Source organism: Pteropus alecto, unplaced genomic scaffold (genome assembly GCF_000325575.1).
Source record: "Pteropus alecto unplaced genomic scaffold, ASM32557v1 scaffold86, whole genome shotgun sequence".
Classification (NCBI taxonomy): domain Eukaryota; kingdom Metazoa; phylum Chordata; class Mammalia; order Chiroptera; family Pteropodidae; genus Pteropus; species Pteropus alecto.
This window is the reverse complement of record NW_006442109.1, coordinates 15,248,605-15,270,767: the sequence shown is the minus strand read 5'-3', so window position 1 is coordinate 15,270,767 and position 22,163 is coordinate 15,248,605. Positions and strand designations below refer to the sequence as shown.

At 35.1% G+C, this 22,163-nt stretch overlaps 1 protein-coding gene across 1 annotated transcript in view; it reads right to left on the bottom strand.

Moving 5' to 3' along the window:
• ADAM10 (ADAM metallopeptidase domain 10) overlaps positions 1–22,163 on the bottom strand; it is a 112,388-nt gene that overhangs the window by 81,552 nt on the left and 8,673 nt on the right. Inside the window, exon 2 of the mRNA XM_006920322.2 lies at positions 49–199. Coding sequence (XP_006920384.1) covers positions 49–199 — 151 coding nt within the window. The remainder of the gene's footprint in view (positions 1–48; positions 200–22,163) is intronic.

Here is a 22,163-nt window from a genome sequence, read left to right as displayed (position 1 = left end):
ATTGACTAGAGGAGAACTTCAAACACAGTCAGCAATAAATTTACTTACCTTCCATGAGCATGAAAATCTAGACGTAAAAACTGGTCCTCATGTGAGACTGCTCTTTTGGCACGCTGGTGTTTTTGGTGAAATGAATCCACATCATAAGATAATCCTTCATAATGTCTAATGTATTTAGTTAAAGGATTTCCATACTGACCTATGAAAAATAAAGTTTGAATTAGTATCATCTTGAAGGCCCATTCTAGTTCTAATATGATTCTATGATTATTCAAATATCTACAAATATATGTGAAAATTTTCTAACTGACTTTAATACTTTATTTTCACATATTTTCTTAAAAATTTAATGGGAATTTCAACCATACACAAAAGTATGAATGTTAGCCATAGATTTGTCATAGATGTCTTTTATCAGGCTAAGGATGTTCTCTTCTACTCATACTTGCTGATAAAAACTATCAGGAACAACTGTGGGCTTTTGTCACCTAATCTTTCTTTATCTATTAAGATTATTCTTTTTTTTTTTTTTTAGTTTATTAATATGGCAAATTAAATTGACTGATTTTCCAATGTTAAACCAATCTTTCATTACTGAAATAAATCCCACTTGGTCATGGTGTATTCTTTTATAATACTGTTGGATTCAATTTGCTCTAATTTAAAATTTTTATTTATGTTCATGAGAGACATTGGTCTGTAGTTTTCTTTTCCTGTACTTACTGTCTTTTGTCAAGTTTTGATATCAGGGTAAAAAATGAGTTCAAAAGTTACCTCTTCTTCAATTTTCTGGACAAATTTATGTAGAATTGGTATTATTTCCTCAAGTGTTTGGTAGAATTCACCAGTAAAGCAATCTTGGCCTCTTCTTTGTGAAAATGTTATTAACTACAATTTCTATTTCAATATAGATTTATATGTATTATATATATGCTACATAATAGCTATAATTTCAATTTCAATAAAGTTAAAGAGCTATCCAGGTTATCTACTTATTGAGTCAGCTTTGGTACGAATTTGTCCATTTTACCCAAGTTGTTGAAGTTATGTAGATAAAGCTGTTCATAATATTCCCTTATAATGTTTTTTGTATCTTTTGAATCTGTAGTGATATTACCTCTCTCATTGAGAATCCACATATTCTCTCTCTTGTTCCTGATCAGGAACATAGCTAGAGATTTATTGATTTTGTTGCTCTTCTCAAAAGAATCAACTTTGATTTTCTTTTAATTTTCCTTCATTATTCGTTTTCCATTTTGTTGATTTTCACTTTGGTCTTCATTATATCTTCTGCTTACTTTGAGTTTAATTGCTTTTCTTTCTTTAGTTTCATAAAGTGAGTTCACTGATTCAAGACATTTCTTCTTTTCTAATCCAGGTTTTTAGTGCTATAAATGTCTCAATACTGCTTTAGCAATATCTCACAGATTCTGTTGTGTTACTATTTCATTGTGTTCAATATACTTTTTTTTCCCCCTTTTGACTTCTTCTATGACCCATGTGTTTGGAAGTCTGTTAGTTTCCAAATACTGAGGATTTTTCAGTTAGCTTTCTGTTAATGACTTCTAATTCAATTCCACTAAGTCAGAAAATATATTTGTATGACATCAATCCTTTTCAACACACTGAGACTATTTGATGATGAAGAATATAGTCTATCTTTGCAAATATTTCTTGTGCACTTGAAAAGATGTGTATTCTGCTGTTAATAGGTAAGTGTTCTGGAAATGTCAACCTCTGTTCTTATGGAGTTAACAAGGTCAAGTTGGTTAATTCAAGTCTTCTCTATCCTGATTTTATATCTCCTTATTCTATTATTGAGAGAAGGGTATTGAAATCTTTTATGATTGGGACTTTGCTATTTCTTCTTGTTCTTTGTTTCACTGATTTTTGAAGCTGTTATTACATGCATAAATGTTAACAATTATTATGCCTTTTGGATTCACTCCTTTATCATTATCAAATGATCTTTATTCTTTGTAACATTCTGTGTTCTAAAATCTACTCTGTCTGATATTGACATAGTCATTCTTTTTTTACCAGCATGGTATATTTTTTTCCATCCTTTTAGTTTTGACATATTTGTGTCTTTAAAGTGACTTCGCTGTAAGCAGCAAATAATTGGATCTTGCTTTTTCATACAATCTGATAATCTCTGCCTTTTAACTGGGTATTTAGATCATTACATTTCAAGTGGATATTAAAGTGGTTAGGTCTAACTTTATCACCTTGCTATTTATTGCTCTTTGTCTCATCTGTTCTTTGTTCCCTTTTCCTTCTTTTGGACTCTTTTTTATGATTCCATTTTATCCCTTCATTGGCTTATTAGTGAAACTTTTTGTTTGTTTTTTTTAGTGGTTGCTTCAAGGTTTACAGTGTAACTTATCCTGGCCTACCTTCAAGTGGTATTATAACACTTAAGGTATAAGAACTTCACAGTAGTATACTTCCATTTTTCTCCTCCTAGCCTTTAGGCTACTGCCGTCATATATTTTACTTACGTATATCTTATAAACCCCACAATACATTATCACTGTTTTGTTTTAAACTGACAATTATTTTTTAATATTTTATTTTTCAATAAGTTGGCATACAATATTAGTTTCAGGTGTACAACATAGTGATTATGGATTCATAACATGATCACCCCAGATAAATCCAGTCCCTTATAACACCATTGTTATTATAATATTACTGACTATATTTCCTATGCTAGACTTTATACCCCCATGACTATTTTGTAACTACCAATTTGTGCTTCTTAATCCCTTCCCCTTTTTCATCCATCCTCCCAAGCCCCCACCCATCTGGGAACCATCAAAATGTTCTCTGCATCTACGAGTTTCTATTTTGTTTATTTTTTTATTTTGCTCTTTAGAGTCCACATATAAATGAAATCATAATGCCTTTGTCTTTCTCTATCTGACTTACTCCACTCAGCGCAATAACCTCTAGGTCCATGCATGTTGTTGCAGATGGCAAGATTTTTTTTTGATGGCTGAGTAATATTTCAGTGTGTGTGTGTGTGTGTGTGTGTGTGTGTGTGTGTGAATATCCATTCATCCATTGATGGACTCCCAGGTTGCCTCCATATCTTGACTACTGTAAATAATGCTACAATGAACATATGGATTCGCATGTCCCTACAAAGTTGTTTTGGATTTATTTGGATAAATACCCAGAAGTGGAATTACTGGGTCCTTGCTTGTCTCTTGTTATAGCCTCTGTTTTAGTCTATTTTGCCTGGTATGAGTATTAATACTCCAGTTTTGTCTGTTTCCATTTTCATGAAATATCTTTTTCCATCTCTTTACTTTCAGTCTGTGAGTCTTTCAATCTGAAGTGAGTCACCTGTAGGCAGCATATTTAAGGGTCTTGTTTTCTTATCCATTCAGCTACCTTATCTTTTGATTGGCGCATTTAATCCATTTACATCTAAAGTAACTGTTAGTAGATATGTACTTACTGCCATTTTATTACTCATATTTTTTATTTTTTATTTTTCTTCTTCTTCTTAAAGAAGTCCCTCTAAAATTTCTTGTAACATTGGTTTAGTGTTGAACTCCTTTAGCTTTTTCTTGTCTGGAAAGCTCTTTATCTGCCCTTCGATCTTAAATGAGAGCTTTGCTGGACAAAGTAATCTTGGTTGTAGGTCCCTGCCTTTCATCACTTTGAATATGTCTTGTCAATCCCTTCTGACCTGCAAAGTTTCATTAAGAAATCAGCTGACACTCTTATGGGACGCCCTTGTAGGTAACTAACTGCTTTCCTCTTGCTGCTTTTAATATTCTTTGTCTTTAACCCTCAGCATTTTAATTATGATGTGTCTTAGTGTGGGCCTATTTGGGTTCATCTTGTTTGGGACTCTCAGTGCTTCCCGGGCTTGTATGTCCATTTCTTTCGCCAGGATAGGAAAGTTTTCCAATACTATTTCTTCAAATAACTTTGCAATTCCTTGCTCTCTCTCTTCTTCCTCTGGTACCCCTATAATGCAAATATTGGTTCACTTAATGTTGTCCCAGAGGTCCCTTAAATCATCTCCATTGTTTCAGATTCTTTTTTCTTGTTGCTGTTCTGATTGGGTGTTTTCTGCTACCTTATCTTCTAAATCTGATTCAATCCTCTGCTTCATCTAATCTATTGTTGATTCCTCCTAACGTAGTCTTCATTTCAGTTCTTGTAGTCATTTCTGACTAGTTCTTTGTTTTCTATTTCCATTTTTATGTTTTCTTTGTTAAAGTTCTCACTGAGTTCATCTACTTTTCCACTAAGTTCATTGAGCCTCCTTATAACCAGTGTTTTGAACTCTGCATCTAGTAGACTTGTCTCATTTTGCTTAGTTCTTTTTCTGGAGCTTCTTCTGTTCTTTCCCTTAGAACGTGCTTCTTTGTCTCCCCATTTTGGCTGCCTCCCTCTGTTTGTTTCTATGTATCAGGTAGGGCTGCTATGTTCTTCCAGTCTTAGTAGAGTGGCCTTATGTAGTAGGTGTCCTATGGGGCCGAGGGGCACAGTCTCCCTGGTCACCAGAGCTGGGTTCTGCAGGTGTGTCCCTTGTATGGGTTGTGTGTGGCCCTCCTGCTGTAGCAGAGCCTTGGTTGCTGTTTGCACATCAATGGGAAGTACTGACCCTCAGGCTGATTGGTTGTGAGAACTGGCTGGTGACTACTATGTTGAAGCTATTACACAGGGTATGACCCTATGAAGCAGAATTCACTTTAGCAGGTCTCTGGTGCCTGCCCAATCTGCCTTTTGAGTATGTCATCCTCTGTTGTTGCCCTGGGAAGTGGTCAGGCTCTGTACAAGCCGGCCACCCAGCATGGCTTCACTGGGGCCTCCAAGGAGGGGCCTTGCTGCAGGCCAAATTCAGCCACAGCCTGTTCCCTGCCCTGGGCCACCTGGCAGGAGTCACCAAGCAATCCACAGATGGCCACCACCCATGCTGGGCTTGGAGATGCCTCAATAGGTAAAGCCATGAACTGAGGCTGGCTGCCACTAGCATCAGCCTTGAGGCTGCTTGACAAGTAGTACAGGATACACAGAAGCCAGATGCTGCTTGTCTGAATTTTGTGAACCTTTAAGAGATTTTAGCAAAGTCCACAGCATGAGCCAAGACAGGCCATTTGAATGGAAAAGGCACTAGAAGTGGTTTAGGTGGGCTGGCCAGTTGAGAGTGGCAAGGTTGCAGGGAATCACCAGGGTGGAGAGACCAGCGTTAGCCAGGTTGATGGAGATGCAGATATTGTGACACCTGTATCTGCACACTAGGTGAGGAGAGGGCCCAATAAAGAAATAGCGGCCTCCACCAACACTTCTGTCTGGAAGAAAGCTGCCCCTCTAGCCCTCACTCTGAAGCCAGATAATTCAGTTCCTCCTTGTATGCCCCTGGTGCCCTATGAGCCGCTGCCCCAGCACCAGAGCCCAGAGAGAGTGAGTTTACCTGTAACTCCATGCACAGGTCCTCCACAGCCCTCTGCCCCACTCAGCCATAATCTCCACTATTTTCACATCCAGATTTTGTAGGGACTCCTCTTTCCAGCACTGAAACCCCAAGCTGGGGAGCCCAACATGGAGTTGGGACACCTCACTTCTCCAGGGGGCCCCCACAGCCAAGATATCCCTCCCAATTTTCAAATGCCACATGCAGACCAGTTTGTTCTACATCTCTACTCCATCTACCAGTCTGGAGGTGGCCCCTTCTATATGTCCTCATTTATAGACTTCTAGTCAGCTAGACTTTAGGTAATTTTCAATGATAGCTGTTCTGCAGTTTAGTAGTAATTCTGATGTGGTTGTGAGAGGAGGCAAACACAGCACTTACCTACTTTGTCATCTTGACCAGAAATCTGAAACTGACAATTATCTTTTAAAGAGATAAAATTACACATGCACAAAAAAATCTTCTCTATCTTTCCCAGGGCTCTTCATTCCTTTGTATGGATCCATACCTCCATTCTACTAGAATGACTTCCTCTAACATTTCTTCTCCTGGTGAAGAACTCTTCCAGCATTTATATGTCTGAATGTCTCTATTTTGTCTTCATTTTTGAATGATATTTTTACTGGGCAAAGAATTACAGGCTGACAGGTTTGTATTTTTTGTTTTAAACTTTTAAAATATTGTTCGACCATCTTTTCATTTGTATTCCTTCTGACAAGAAATCTGTCATCCCTATCTTTAGTTCTCTGACTATAATGCCTTTTCTCTCCCCAGTAGCTTTTAAGATTTTCCTCTTTATTATTGACTGTGAGCAATTTCATTGTGATGTGGTTTGGTTTCTTTGTATTTCTTGAAATTTAGTTTCAGCAAACTTACTGGATTTATAGATTTATAGTTTTTCAAAAAAAAATTTGTATTCTCTTCACCTTACCACACCCCGCCCCCACCAAGGACTCCAGTTATAAGTATATTAGGTCACTCAAACATTTCCTACAGCCACTGATGGTCTTTTCATAGTTACCAAAATTTCTTTTTTTCATATCACATGAATAATTTTTATTACTATGTCTTCTAGTTCACTAATATTCTAATGTCTAATCTATTTTTTATGCCATTCAGTGTACTTTCCATGGAAAATACTGTAGTTTTCATCTCTAGGAGTTAGATTTGTATGTTTCATATCTTCTAAGTCTCTACTTTTTAAACATAACACAGTTATAACTCTTTTAATGTTCTTATCTACAAATTCTAATACCTGTGTCAGTTTTGGATAGGTTCAAACTGATTGTTTATTGTTCTCATTATGGATTGTGTTTTCCTGCTTTATTCCTGTATGACTCATAATCTTTCACTGCATGGGTGCCAGACATTGTGAATTTCACCTTGTTGGGTTCTAGCCATTTTTTGTATTCTTAAAAACATTCTTAAGCTTTATTACCAAAGTAAAATTACCTGGAAACAGTTTAATCTTTTGGGGTCATGCATCCATGAATGCTCAGTGTATTCCCCACTACTGAGGCAAGACCAATTTGAGTACTCCACCCAATTCTCCACAAATTATGAGACTTTTCCAGTCTGGCCATTGAGAACAGGTACCATTTCCTATACTACGTGAACAAAAGGCACTGTTTCTTCCCCTGGCCTCAGAGAGTTTCCTCATATGTTCACTCTGCAGAACACTCCAGGCAAACCCTGAGCAGAAGTCAGGGATTCTCTCTATGCAGCATTCTTCACTCTGATATCGTCTGCAAACTCTAGCTGCTTTGCTTTCCCTCCACCCTCCTCCACACCATCTCAACTCAGATAGTTTGTTGGCCTCCACCTAGGTTCCTTCTAATATGCACTGAAGATGAAAATTCTCCCAAAGCAGAAACGGGGAACAATCACAGGCCTTGACTCATTTGTTTCTCCTTTCTCAGGGACCATGGTCTTTCAGCTCCTGGTGACCACTATCTTAAAAACCACTGTCTCTTGGTTTTTCCCCTAGTTTTCTTCAGGCAGGATAATATATCTGGTCATGTTTTTTCCCTTGTTTGTTTCAGACAGGAGGATAAATCTGGTCCTGTTTTCTCCATTGTCATCATGAGCAAAAGTTGAAAACAGTAATTACTTAATAAATTAAGTGAAATTTCTTCCTAAAGAAAACTGCCCTCTTTTATAAAATAAAACATCAAATTGGAAAAAAAAAGTATGGTTTACCTAATGTGTTAATAAATCCTGTGTTCCATCACTGAATTTCCTGTTTATGCAGTCAGTGGCTAGTCACTACATAGTTAAAGATACAAACACTTAAGTCAAATCATCTGGGTTTAAGTTCTGGAGACTGCACAAAAGGTAACTACACTTAACACTACTGAACTGTATACTTAGAAATGGTTAAGGTAGTAAATTTTACGGTGAGCATTTTTTTTTTATGGACGGATAAAATGAAACTTATCTGAAGGAAGAACCCCTAGTGACTTTTTGTAGATGATTAACTTATATAATCAAAAGAGGAAAACTAAATTTTAAATGTTTAAGCCTGATGGACTAAGAGAGTCTGGAAGGAAGGGCTGCTGGTAGGGGTTGTGGAAAGGAGATGAAGGTTTAGCATGGAGGAGAGTGGAGACCAGGCAAGGATGACTTGGTATGAGACCCACGGAGTTTGAGGCAATGGAAGGAGAGCCAAGCAGAACAAAGGAGACTTGTTAAGGAGAAGTGGTGGGGAGGACATAGCTTTAGAAATTTCATACACAGAGACCATAGCAGAGGTTCTTTGAATGCATCAGTCCTCAAAAGAGAGACATTAAGGTGAGAGAAGAAGAATGAAGACAGGTCCCTGTGGATGTTCATAGCTAAGAGACTAATAAGGAATAGTAAGGGGGTAGTAGAGAGAGAAGCCTGCAGCCTCCTGGAACCAAGAGAGGAGGATGTTTTAAGAAAGTCAATAATGTCTATTCTTATGGAGCTATGGTAAGCATTTTTTTACTAGGAAAAAAAGTTATCTAGGTTTGAATCCCATCACCTTCATTTATTAGCTTGTTTCCCTAATCAAATGGCAAATTTAGCTTCAGTTTCCAATCTTTAAAATGGAAATAAACAGAATAACTCTCTCTAAAGGCTGTTACAAGGATTAAATGTTTTAAACTAGGCAATTAGCAAAGTGCCTACCATACATCGTGGTATGGTAGGCATCATCACTGTCATCATTATCTCTTTCTTCTCTTCCTCCTCCTTTTCCTCCTTGCCTTTCAGACCTATATACAAAATGAGGCAATAAATTCAGGATTAAAGACAGAACTGGGTTTGAATTCTGACATTTCCTAGCCACAAACACATGAGCTGGGTAATTATTTAAACTTCTTAAAATCTCAGAGTTTTCATAATATGTAAAATAAGGACAATGGCTACATTAAATGCATGTAAACTGCTCAGCACAAAGGCCGACATGAAAGGATCATTCAATTTAAACTATTATTGAGTCACTTCACCGTATTCTTGAGCTGTTCTCAAGAGAGGTGACAAGAATGCAGTCTAAAACTAGAATCTAAAATTAATTTTACAACTAGCAAAGAAAATATAATGAAGCCAGATAATAAAGCCTGCTGGTATGGAACTTTTAAAAATCAAGACTAAATAATGGAATTAAATATTATACGAATGCATTGTCCATATTCTTTAAAAATATCTTTAAGTTTATACTTGGGTTTAAAAAAAATCCCATATAAGAGAAAACAGAAAGAAGAAATCAAGAATGGGGAATCTGTAGTATGAGAATTTTGAGTAGTTTCTTTTTGAAGATCAAATGAAGGATTTCCATTGGATAATTGAACTATTTCTTTTAAGTGGACTGAATAGCCACGACACAAACTTGACTTTGCAAAGTTACTGCTTCCATTGCTTTTTCAGAATCAAAAAGTCAGCTTTTGAAGGCACAGTTCAGATAAAGTATTCTGCCACTTCTGATAACTTAATAACTATTGCTGTTCCAATGAAGCACATGTGATACAAGCGCAATTATTTGACTGGGTGGAACATAACTGGGAGAGTTATTAAACAAAGTCATCTTTCTAGGTCCCACATACAAAAGAATTTTATAAAGCAACATAATGTTTACTTTTACTGGCAAAGGACCTGAGTAATGACTTTCTGAATCTTTATAATTGAGATAGGACATGATTCACGGGGTTTAATTGAGAAAGTTGAAAATGCTACCCAGGGACATATAGCTATCAAGTCTACTCCATCTTCTAAGTAAGACCTATGTTTCTGTGTTAACTATACCTAAATTATCAGTATTTACGATATGATCTCAGTAATGTAAAAAAAAAATCAATAAAGTTAAGATAACTAAACCTGTATTACATAATTTCTCTTCCCCAATAATTAATAAGATGAAGGGGGAACCATGAAACCAAAATAAACACACAAACAAGAAACTATAAAATATAGTTTACTCTTCCACATTAAAAAAAAAAAAAAATCAAGAACTAAAACCAAATTAAAAAAAAGAATAGAACCAGTGTGTGATGGGGCTGGCTGATACAGGCTCTATTCCTAATTCTGTGTTCAATGACATTATGTTGGTAGTCTGAAATCAGCCATGAGAGGAGTATTTACACCACTGACATCAGAAAACGCTACAAATCAGAGAATTTTTTTCTTGTTTTCAAGACAGCCAATGTCCTAAAACAACACTGGACATAACCTAATAGTATAATCTTTCAAGTAGGCAGCCAACAAAATAAACAGAATACTCTAATGAGAAAGTGGAAAGCTTAGCACACTGGACTCCTGATGATGCCCCTAACCTTCAGAAATCATACAATTCATTTTTTCTTTAATCTCGAAAGAATACAGAGCCCTGGAATTCTCAAAACTTGGTATATGATCATGGTCCCATGACTGCAGAAAGGTAGATAAAACACAAAATAATCTATCCCATAAAATGTGACATGAAGAGGGGAAAAAAAAACACTGGTTTCAGAGACAAGTAAAAAGAAGTTACCCACATTATATCGGAGCAAAAAGAACAAGACAAAGAAAAGCCACACAACCATGAACATAACTTTATCCAAACATATTAGAGAAAAAACAATGAAAGAAACACAAAAAAGCAAAACAGAAAAACCTCAATTGAGAACGAAACAAAAATCATTTGGAAACAATCCTGGACAAACTAGAATCATTCTTAGGTAACAGTAAGGAAATCTTGTTAGTTTTCTTCAGTCCATCAACATTATGGTCATACAGAAGGAGAATAATCTGATTTTTTAGAGATATAGTTTGAAGTACTTAGGAGTAAAGTAACATGCATTAATTTTCATTCCAAGCAGGACCAAAAAAAAAAAAAAAAAGAACACAAATTGTTAAATCGTTTTGCTCCTCTGGCTATACTGAAGTAAAAAAAGACTGAATTTAACCTATTACCACAAACAATTAAAAAAATGGACAAAATACATGGAGGATAAACAAATGAGGTGAGATCTATTTACCACCAATTTACTACCTAGAAGCAGTTTTCAGGACGACATGTGCGGTGTAGAAACCTAAACAAGGCCTGATGGTGTCGCTGAATTGAGGAGCCAGATATCTGAGTTCAGGGAAGCCAAAGAAATGGTTAGAGTGCCAAAGAAGAAGAAGCTGAACAGAGAGGAAGCTCTAAGACCTAAAGAGGGATCCCTTAAATGTCTGGCTAAGTACTAATCCGACCATGTGAAAGACTTAAACAGCCCAGGCCAGAAAAACAAAACCACCAAAAAAAAAAAAAGAAAAGAAAAGAAAGAAAAAAGAAAAAAGAAAAAAAAGAACAGAACAAGAACAATCTTCGAAGCTTATACAGGGCTGAGAAGTGTTCATATTCCCCAAAAAAAAAAAAAGAAAAGAAAAGAAAGAAAAAAGAAAGAAAAAGAAAAAGAACAGAACAAGAACAATCTTCGAAGCTTATACAGGGCTGAGAAGTGTTCATATTCCCACCATCCAGAGAAGAAAAAACCTATAATATACAGAACATTGGGTATAGCCCTCAGAAAAAGAGCATCTTATTCATGGAGTAAAATTAGCCACAGATCAAATAAAGGCTGTTCTGGACCTAGCCCAAGAAAGCTTAAAGGCAATGTTCCAAAGAATTCAATTGATTCCAAGTAGTTTCACTGCACACCAAAATAGTCTGACAGTGTTTAAAGGAGAGATAAAATCAAGCACACAAAAAATGTAAAAATCAGAATGATCTGCAACCAATCAAAAATTACCATGCATGTAAAAAAAGTTGGGAAAATACAAATATATATTTCTCTCATAAGTGGGGAAAAAATCAGACATTAGAAACATATAGAGATGATGGAATTAGTATACAAAAAGGTTGAAACAGCTATTATAAATATGTTCCACATGTTAAGGAACATACAGGAAAACAAACATGATGGGGGGAAAGTGAAAGACATAACTATAAATCTACAGATCCAAGAAACTCAACAAATCCTAAGAATAAATATAAAAGAAAAACAGACAGAAGCAAATTATAGGCTAATGGCTGAAAACTAGGAACAAAAAAACTTGCAAATCAGCTGTGAGCAGGTTAAGACCAAAAGAGCTAGAGGGAAAAAACACTACATACAGAGGAATAAATGAGAATGTAACTCTATACAGTCAGAAGATAATGCAACATTTTTAAAGTATGACAAAAAAAATTCTCCACCTAAGATTCTACACTCAGTAAAAATATATTTCACAAATGAAGGTGAAGGGAGGAAAAAAATGAAATGAGCTTTTTTTGACATCGAAGCTAACAATTCATTGCTAGTAGACCTGCATCACAAGAAATGTTAAAGGAAGTCTCTCAGGCAGAAGGAATGAAACCAGATGGAAATCTGTACTGACACAAAAAATAGTGCCAGAAATGATGAATATATAAGAAAATAAAAAAGATTTCTTCTCTCATTTTTTAAGCTCTTTAAAAGTTAAGAGACTATATTTAAAAAAATGTGCTGTGGCTTTTATGACACATATAGAATTTAAATGTATGACAATAACAGCACAATGGAGGAGAGGAGAAATGGAAGTATAGTTATATTATAAATGAAGTTGTATATTATTTGAAGGCATACAATAATTAAGTTATACACCCCAGGAACAACCTCTAAAAAATAACACATAGGTATATCACATAAGCCAAGAGCGGAGATATTCTACTTGCCTCCAAGAAACTATTATGCATCCTATAATGACTCACTGTTCATAAATAATTATATTTTTGTTAAAAGGATATACATTGTAAGAGATGTGGGAAATAAAAGAATAAATGACACCAGTGATCACAGGTACCAAAAGCAACCGTCAAGGAAAAATATCAGTTGAGAAAGTAGCAACTAGAGCATTTCAAGAACTACTTAGCTGTACTAAAGGTCCAAGTCAACATTTAAACTAAAAAGCTAAAAAAAAAAATCTGGGAGCCTACTACTCACCATGTGTTCAAATAACAAATTCATTCATTAAGTATTAGAACTAAGACTGGAAATTTATGTTTATGGATGTTTCAGTCCTTACCGAACTAAATATTTTTCTGTATACAGCATTTTCTGTTTTCCTGACACATAGAACCTTGCCATTCAAACTGCTTCAGGGACTAGCTGCATGGGCAATATACAAGGGAACTGTTAGCAATGCAGAATCTTGGACTCCTCCCAGATTCACTGATCCTCTAAGTGACTCAGACTCTACCCAGATCTACCTGGTTCCTTGTGATATATATATACACATTCAAGGTTGAGAAGCTCTGCAACTTTTCTGCATACAGCAATTCTCTGATTTCTGTCAGCAGCTAATTCCTTCTTTTTTTCTACATGTTTGCTTCACTCTAAGCATTTAACAGTACATTAACAGGGCCAGTTACCACAGGTGCTACCATTTAAGCAGAAAATACCTTAACTGATGTCACAAGTCATGTACTGATTAGAAAAAGTTCTCAAATAAAATATAAAAGGGTTAGGCAAACTATAACCCAAAGGCCAATTTCAGCTGGCTATTTGTTTTTGCAGCATAGCTATATGCTCATTCATTTACATATTTTCTATCATTGTTTTCACAGTACAACAGCAGAGCTGAATAGCTACAGCAATGCAAAATAGATATCAAATCTGTAGGAAGTCAGGTAGCATTTACTTTCATTAATGTTGACTTGTTATAACCCTTTTTTTCCTCTACAATAGTTCTGAGATCCATGTGTCACTGTAGGGGATTCATGAGACCCTTGGTTTTGCGTGGAAAATTCTAAAAATATTCTTTTTTCTTTTTCTTTTTTTCTTTTTTTGGCCGGCACTTTGCTGATTCTGCTTTTCCTATTTAAATATTTTATTCGTCTATAATTCTATCTTTTTTTTTTTTTTAACTTATTGCACTAACTAGGACTACCAAACCATGTTGAATAACAGTGAGGACATTTTTACTTTGTTCTTGACTTCAATAAGAATATCTTTAGTTTTATATCGTGTACTTATAATATTATGTTTGTTATTTCTTCTGATTCCCATTTTTTAAATCTAGTATTTTAAAGACATTTGTTTAAAAAAAAAAGCTTCACATCTTTAAATGGAAAAATTAAAAATCCCAAACTATATAAGCCTATTTTTAAAATATATTCCAATTTTTCAAAATATACATTGAAGCTTGCTACATATAAAAAATATCCAGACTCAATAAACTTCTTGTTTAAGTGTTTAATTAAACAATGTTTATAAACTAGATGTAACAATAACTAAACTTTATCGAGCACATTCTATCTGCCAGACCCAGTATTCCACATTTTTTTTATTTAATCCACCCAACAGACCTATAAAGTAAGAACTATTAGCTCATTTTAAAGAAAATTGAGGCTTGAGAGATATGTAACAAACCCAAGGTCACATAGCAAATAGGAGGCAGTGCCAAAGAGATAACTTTGGTTTCAATGACTTCGTGATTTTTCTACAATAATTCTATTACCTTCACCATAAGCACCATTCATTTCTGATGTGACTATAAAAAACTGAAAGGAAAAAAATTATTAAAATACAGCACATGGCAGGAAACTTTCAAAACCTAAACTGACATTTACCTCTAAAATGTGGAAAAACGTAATAAAATATGAAAAGAATGTACTTTTTACAGTCCAAAAAGTATGTGTATACCCTTGATTTCCACAGCTAGTGATTAAAATTGGCACATTTTACAGGAACAGTCTCCAACCCTTGCACTACTTAGCTCAGTCAGACATCACAAAATTGCCTGTTCTCACAAGCACAGTATGGACCTACTCAACTGAGATTTGTTCCTATATTCTAGCGATGAGTTAAAAGCTCAAAAAACAGGAACAGTATGCAGCTCTATCACCAAATCTCACTGATACAGTTAAATATTTACCCATCTCAACTCTGTCTGAACAGAGCTTGGCCTCTGACCCACTCAGCTTACCTGATCTCCCCTTGTTACAGATCTTCCTGATTCTCTAGTTCTAATCTGCCTATTTGTCTACTCCAATTCCTAATTAACTACTCTATTCCTGATGCTATTACTTGCTAGACTCTCCCAGGTTCCATCAATCTAAAAATATATATGTCCTAGTACTAACAATATCATTGCTTCTATAATGTCAGGGTTGAACTATGTAAAATAACACCAGACACAAATAGGAACCCAAGATTTTGTTTCCTGCAAATCAACATGCAAATCTTACAAAGGAAATGTGACCCAGAACCTACAAATTTTTCCATAAATACTAAAGCATTCTCGATTATGATCTTATTCAATTCCCATACTTCCCATACAATATTCTCTTACTTGAAGTAATATTTTATTACTTGACGACAATACTGGAAACTCCACCCCCCACACTTCTATCTTCCTCAAGACTATCCAGGTATCCCCAGAAGACAGAATACACCAAAAATATCGTGTGAAAAACACCAACACTGCCTTGACTCTCCAATGCCACTTTTGTACCAGAAACGCAACCTTAAAACAACTAGAAAAAAAAAAAAAACACCTGTTATAATTGTCTAAAAGATGCACACTATTGGCAAAACTTCAGCAAGCAAACATGTCTGGCTCAGTGCAGAATCCAGGTCTCCTGTGATGCTTCTGATTAGAGGAGCCTAGTTCAGAAGACTAGTTTACATGCTGCTGTCCTAGTTGCAAATGAAAAGCTGGGAACTAGAATTAGGGAAATGGAATTCATAAGGCGGGAAATGGAATTCATAAGGCTGGAAATGTGTCAAACACGGAAAGGTTCAAAAGGCTCTGGACAGTCAAAAACCATGATAAATAATTGGCCTCTTTGCTTCCACTCTTGCCCCTTACAGTCTATTTTTCACACAGTAGCCAAAGTAATGTTCAAGTCAAGTCATATCTTTTCACTACCCTGCTCAAAATCTTCCAAAGGTTTCCTAACTACCCAAAGTTGTAAGCATGGCTTATAAGGCTGAACGTGAACCTTATCAGGGGCTACATTCCCCCACTCCACTCTATATGTCTCACCTTATCTTCCACCACTCTCCCCAAAGAAGGGTTGGCTGCCACAGTTCATTTAGATATCCAGGCAATTTCTTCAGAAGCTTTCTCTGATCATTTCATCTAAAAACATATTGTCCCAGTAGGTCTCATTCTAATATTCTGCTTTATCTTTCTCCATATTATTTTTATTGACATATATCCCTCTACCACTAGAATATAAGTTCCATGAAAGCAAGGACTTTGTTTTGTTCAAAGATGTACCCTCAGTATCTAGAACAGTCAGAGAGAAAATAGGTGCTCAATAAATGTTTGCTGTAAGAATTAATGAACTCAACGTTTCATGGAAATTTCCATTTTCATTTGTATTTATAAAGAAAGCAGCATATACCTTGCTGATGAGAGACATAAATCAATCATCAGAAAATACGTGATCCTATGATACTCATCTAAGAAGTATCAGAATTTCTAATAGGCCAACCGTTTGCAAAATGCGATTAGTTAAAAATAAAATTATTATAGATCTATTCACCAGATGTTTTTAAAAAGCTACTGAGGTTATGAGTGTATTTCAGATATTTGTCCTTCCAATTACTCATGCAGTTTTCATAACCATTTTCAATGACTTTCTGTACAGTTATAACTCTCCTATTCCTGTTGCCACTAAGTTTTTCAATAACCATGGAAGTACATGGTCAACACATCTTACTTTATGTTCCAAGAGTGTGGCAAGCATTACATTTATTTATAAGTAGAACTAAACATCATGGATTAGAATACCACCTCTGCAACTTACTACTTGAGTTATCTTGGACAATTCACTTTCTTCTCTGTGCCTCAGTTTTTGAGCAAAGACTTAAAAGAAAGAGCAAATCACAATGTGAATGTAGTGAATGCTAGTGAACTGCACACTTATAAAATGGTCACTATGGTAAATATTATGTTATGTGTATTTCACTATTTTAAAATTTTTTTAATTTAAAAAATAAAAAAGGAAGAGTGTAGACAACAGAGCAATCGGGGCGAAGGGGGAAGTGTACCATGTAAAAGGATCAGCAAGTGCAAAGTCCCTGAGACAGGAGAAAGCTTGGGATTTTTTAAAGAGCTCTGTGTGGCTGGAGCAGAAATGAACAAGAAGTAAGAACTGAACAAGCACTAGGAGGATCAGTGTACATGTATATCATATAGGATTGTACAAACCAATAGAAGGACTTTGGCTTTTCCTTAAAATAGAAAGCCACTGAATAAGGTTTTTTTTTTTTTTTTTTTTTTCCGTTATCATGTATTCTATTGAGGTATAATTCACATAACATAAAACTTACCATTTTAAAGTATACAATTTGCCAGTAGATGGTTTTGACCAAAGAAGTAGCTTTTGAACAGGATCACACTGGCTGCTACATTGAGAAGAGACCAGGAGAAGAGCAGAACAGGCAGAACAGTCAGCAGGTTTTACAGTAATTAAAGAGAAATGAATGTTGGCTTGTTATCAATCAGGGTAATAACAGTGGAGCTACTAAGAAGTAGTCAAAATATGCATATATTCTGAAGGAGGAGCTGACAGGATTTGCTGATGGGACTGCATACAGGGTGTGAGAGAAAGTCAGGAATAAAGAATAACTCAAAGTTTCTGGCCTGAGTGACTGAAAACTGAGCTCTCATTTGCCGAGATGGGAAAGACTACAAACAAAAGGCTGTGGGTAACAGAATCAGAGATTTGTTTTTGGACATGTTAAGTTTGAGATGCCCACTAGACATCTAACTGGAGAGAGATGTAGTTAGGATGCAGAAGTCTGGAATTCAAGGGAAAAGTCTAGGCTAGAGATACAAATATAGGGATCATCATAATAGGGATTATTTAAAGCAACTAATAACTAAGTATAGGCACAGAAACTACTTTTTCAAAAAGTCTATTGCCATTTAAGCTAACATATGAGTTGTGTTCCATAATATAGACTATTTTCTTCCTCTAATTTAAATCTTTTACTTACATGAAGTAGATTTGTACAAAAGAAAACACAGCCTACATATCTAGGATTAAAAAACAAAACAACAATGGGGGAAAAAACCTAGAGTTCTGCTGCTCTCTCTGAATAGACAGACAGACCTGGAGCTTCTTTTATCACTCTGATATATTACCTATGCAGGACAAAATGAAGAACATGGAAGGGAACAGGAAAGACTCAAGGTATGGCAAGCTATAATTCCTTTATCCCTTCTGACAAAGAATAGAATACTCACTGAAGATGTTCTCATGTAAAGTTCTTAATAATGGAGAAAAAGATCTGTTACCTGACAATGATGAAAATAAAATACATTTAACCTAGAGTACAGTAAGATGTTAGTAATCTGACAGTGGAAAATTACAGCTTCCACTGAGGAAAATTTCTAGATAACTGAAGTTTATTTATGTGCCAAATCTCTATGTGAACAATTATTGATTTTTTCCCCCTCTCCCTTAACATCTTCTTGAGTGAGCCAGGCTCATCCTTATTAACATCTTTATCCTAAGAGGTCATAGTGATGTGATAATCTTAACACTATTATATGTTATTGTGCCATTGTTCCTACATAAAATAGCTCCATCCTGCAATGTAGTTATTCTACCAATGCTTCCTACCTTCTCTACTGTTACTTTATTATACCTATACATAATGCATACCAACAGCATTTGCTTTTCTGGTCCTTAGTTGTAGTTGCCAGAAACTGGGCCTTCACAAAGCATTAAATAAATTTAGATGGTGCCTTAGTACTTACAAGCTTTATGGGATACGTCCCCACACGTAAAAAGAAAATAATCTTCTTGGTTATATAAGACAATGTCCTTAATCTTATGAGATGCATACTGAAGTATTTAGGGGTACAACTTACTTTCAAATGGTTCAGGGGAAAAAAAAAAAAAGGAACATGTTAGAGAAGGAAAGTAAATATGGCAAAAGATAACCATTAATAAATCTTAGTGATAAGTATACAAATGTCAATTGGACTACATACATATACTTCCATCTCTCAGAAAGTATAAAAGTTTTAAAACAAAAAACTAGGAAAAAATAAAAATAGTATATCAAGCAAATGACTATGTGTGAAATTCACAGAAAAATAACTGAATTGGACCTATAAGATAGAGAAAATAAATAATTTTCAAAATTTTAAAGAAAAACTGGGGGAAAAGTAAAGAAATAACAAATAATCACCTACATGAAAAAGTGGAAATAGGCTAGAAGGTGTACGAAGTAGAAAAAAAGTAACTTAGTCTCCTTGCTACTGGAGAGCTTAGGTGGTCTCTCCCTTTTTACAGTATGAGAACAATACAGTCATCCATTGACATCCATAAGGAGACCCCTATGAATACCAAAACCCACGTTTCTTCAAGTTTCTTACATAAAATGGCATAGTATTTGCATTAACCTGTATTTGCATAGTGTATTCAGCATAGTGCTCGGCACATGGCAAATTCAAGTTTTGATTCTGGAACTTTCTGAGACTTCTTTTCCCTGAATTTTTTCAATCTGTGGTTGGTTGAACTCATAGATTCAAAACCTGCAGATACAGACAGCCAACTATATTTTTATTTCCCGTAACTTTTTTCAAAGTCATCATGATACTGGTATTTACTAACAGCAATTTGCCTTAAAATTATTTTTCCTGATTACAAAGCAATTACTGTAGAACCATACACCTTACATCTCACCATCCAGAGATTTAGTATCCATCGTCGAGCCTTTAAAAAAATACATATATAAATTTATCTATGGCAAAATTCAAATGATACTGTGCATAAATGTTCTAGAAGGTGTTTCCTCTCTCTTTAATTGTAAACATTTTCTGATGTAAAAAAAAAAAAAAAACCTTGTAAAGAACTTGACTCAAATGGCTCAAATACTATAATTATAAAGAGCCTAATTATGCCCTGATGGTAAAATAATCCAATCTTTGTACCAAAAAAAAAAAAAAAGAATATAACAACCTCACTATACAATACGTTTTAAAGCATGAGCTATGTTTCTAAGAGGCAGTATAGTGTTTAAGAGTATGAATTCTGGAGCCAGACTGACTATATTAAAATCCTGCCTTCCCCAATTAATAGCTATACATATCTTTTCTGACTTTGAGTAAGTTACCCTCCCTGAACCTGCTCTCTCGTTTGTAAAATGAGAATAACAGAATCCATCTTATAGAGATGTTGACTGAGTTGATACACAAAATGCCCTAAGAACAGTGCCTGACATATAATAAGTATCCCATATATGCTAGCCTCTATGATTATTTTCCACATTCCACGTGTAGGTAGCATTGTAATTTCCAGGAACACTTGCAAACAAAAGCTTCCTTCCCAACTCCTGAATTCGAAACCTACAATCTTCTGTTCCAATCTAAATTAAATGTAATAGGAAAAAAACACAGAACAAAAAAAAATAACATCGGGGTAAAAACAGAATATAGCTTACTAATGACAGGTCAATGTCATCATCTTTGTGTGGGATTGAGATATTATATGACAAATAAGTTTAATCTTTTCCTATCTGTATCAAAAAGGTTGATTCTATAATCTTAAGAATGGGGAAAGAAAATCTGTAAAAACGTTTGACATTACAGAATTTCCTTTTCACAGGAAAACTCAACTACAATAAATGAGAATACGTAAGAATAAGCTAATGCTAGCACATCTCCATTCCTCAGAAAAATTACTTGTAATCAAGTTGTTTTCAACATATTTTTCACTTGTATAATTTTAAAATTAGGCACCAACAGCATTTTTCCCAAACATAAAAGTGTACTTCCTTCCTAAGGAACTTGAGTCACCCACTGTGTCTTATCACACTGTGCTGAGCAAATGCTTCTATTTGATATGTATTCACTATGATCTTGAAGCATTAAATACCATTAACAAAATTGTTCTCTTGTATAACAAAGGTCAGCTTCCAGGAACTATCATGTCCTATATTTCAGCAATATACCTAAGTGCCTTTACTGCACTCTTGGAAAAGTTACTTCCACAATGTGACTTCAAACTTAAGCTACAGTATCCATTTCTTTACTAGAAACCAGTCAAATCATTTCTTACAAGCAAATATCTACACCTAACAGTTACAAGTGAGAGTTCAAGAGGATGTGTCTCCAATCATAAGCATATTTCAACACACCCACTTTTTAAGACAAGCTAGTCTCTAAAAATTAAAAATAATGCTAGCTGGCTCAGAAGTGAAAGTAAGCAGTTCTTTTTTAAAATTATAAACTAAATCAATATAAAGGGCACAAACATCAATGATTAAAAATCCATTGCATGTATTAAATTTCTACCACTAACTTATGAAATACAACTTAAAAATCCAAAAGTAGAAACATATACATAATTTAGATTTCTATTCTGATCTGAAATGTCTTTATATCATTTCAAAAAGTGCAGACACAAGTACAGACAGTAACCCATGTAAAGAAAGGACTGTGACTTTCAACCTACCTAAATAACACACACACACAATGGCTCCAGGCCACTACACAATCTACACCCCAGACTCTTATTACCTCACCCGTGTCCCATATTATACCCCAAACCATCTGCCTCTGCCTCCTTCCAGCAAATCTGTATGTGCAAATAAAACAATTCTGCCAAAAGTGTTAACAATAATAAGGTGTGGGGGGAGTATGAAGTTACGCAAAAGACATGGAAGTTTTCAGACTTATGAGTTAAAATTTTGAAGAAAATAAATTATGAAAAGTTGAAACTGAGAACAACTAATTGTGAAGACAGATTTTCAGAGTAAGTTGCTGATTGAGTCCCTCAAAATATCCTTCCCCACAGAAACTAAAATCCTACTAATCCATGGCTCTTCTGGGTTAACGAGCAACTGGTTTGGTTTGGTTTTTAAATAATCTTATGGGCTATCGGTCATTTAACTAATACTGTAAATTTACAGAATCAGATTTTCTTCCCTACCACAAACAGAATGATGGAGAGAAGAATGAGAAATGCTGGAAGATAAATGCTAAAGTAAATGCTAAAGGTTCAGAACTGCAGGGCTCAAAACACTGGAAGAGGAAGGCTTGAACGAAAGAAATATCAGAAGCTTATGAAACTTAAGTAATCAATTAAGGCAGCAAGCAGGCTATTAATAACAAAAAAAAAAAAAGCAAGAAAATTCAGATTTCCTCTAGAGCAGGGTTTCTCAAACTCAGCACTACTGACATTCTGGCCAGATTTTTTTTTTTTTTTTTTTTTTTTTTTTGTGGGGGGGGTGTCTCTGGCTTTTTAAGTTTTGGTACA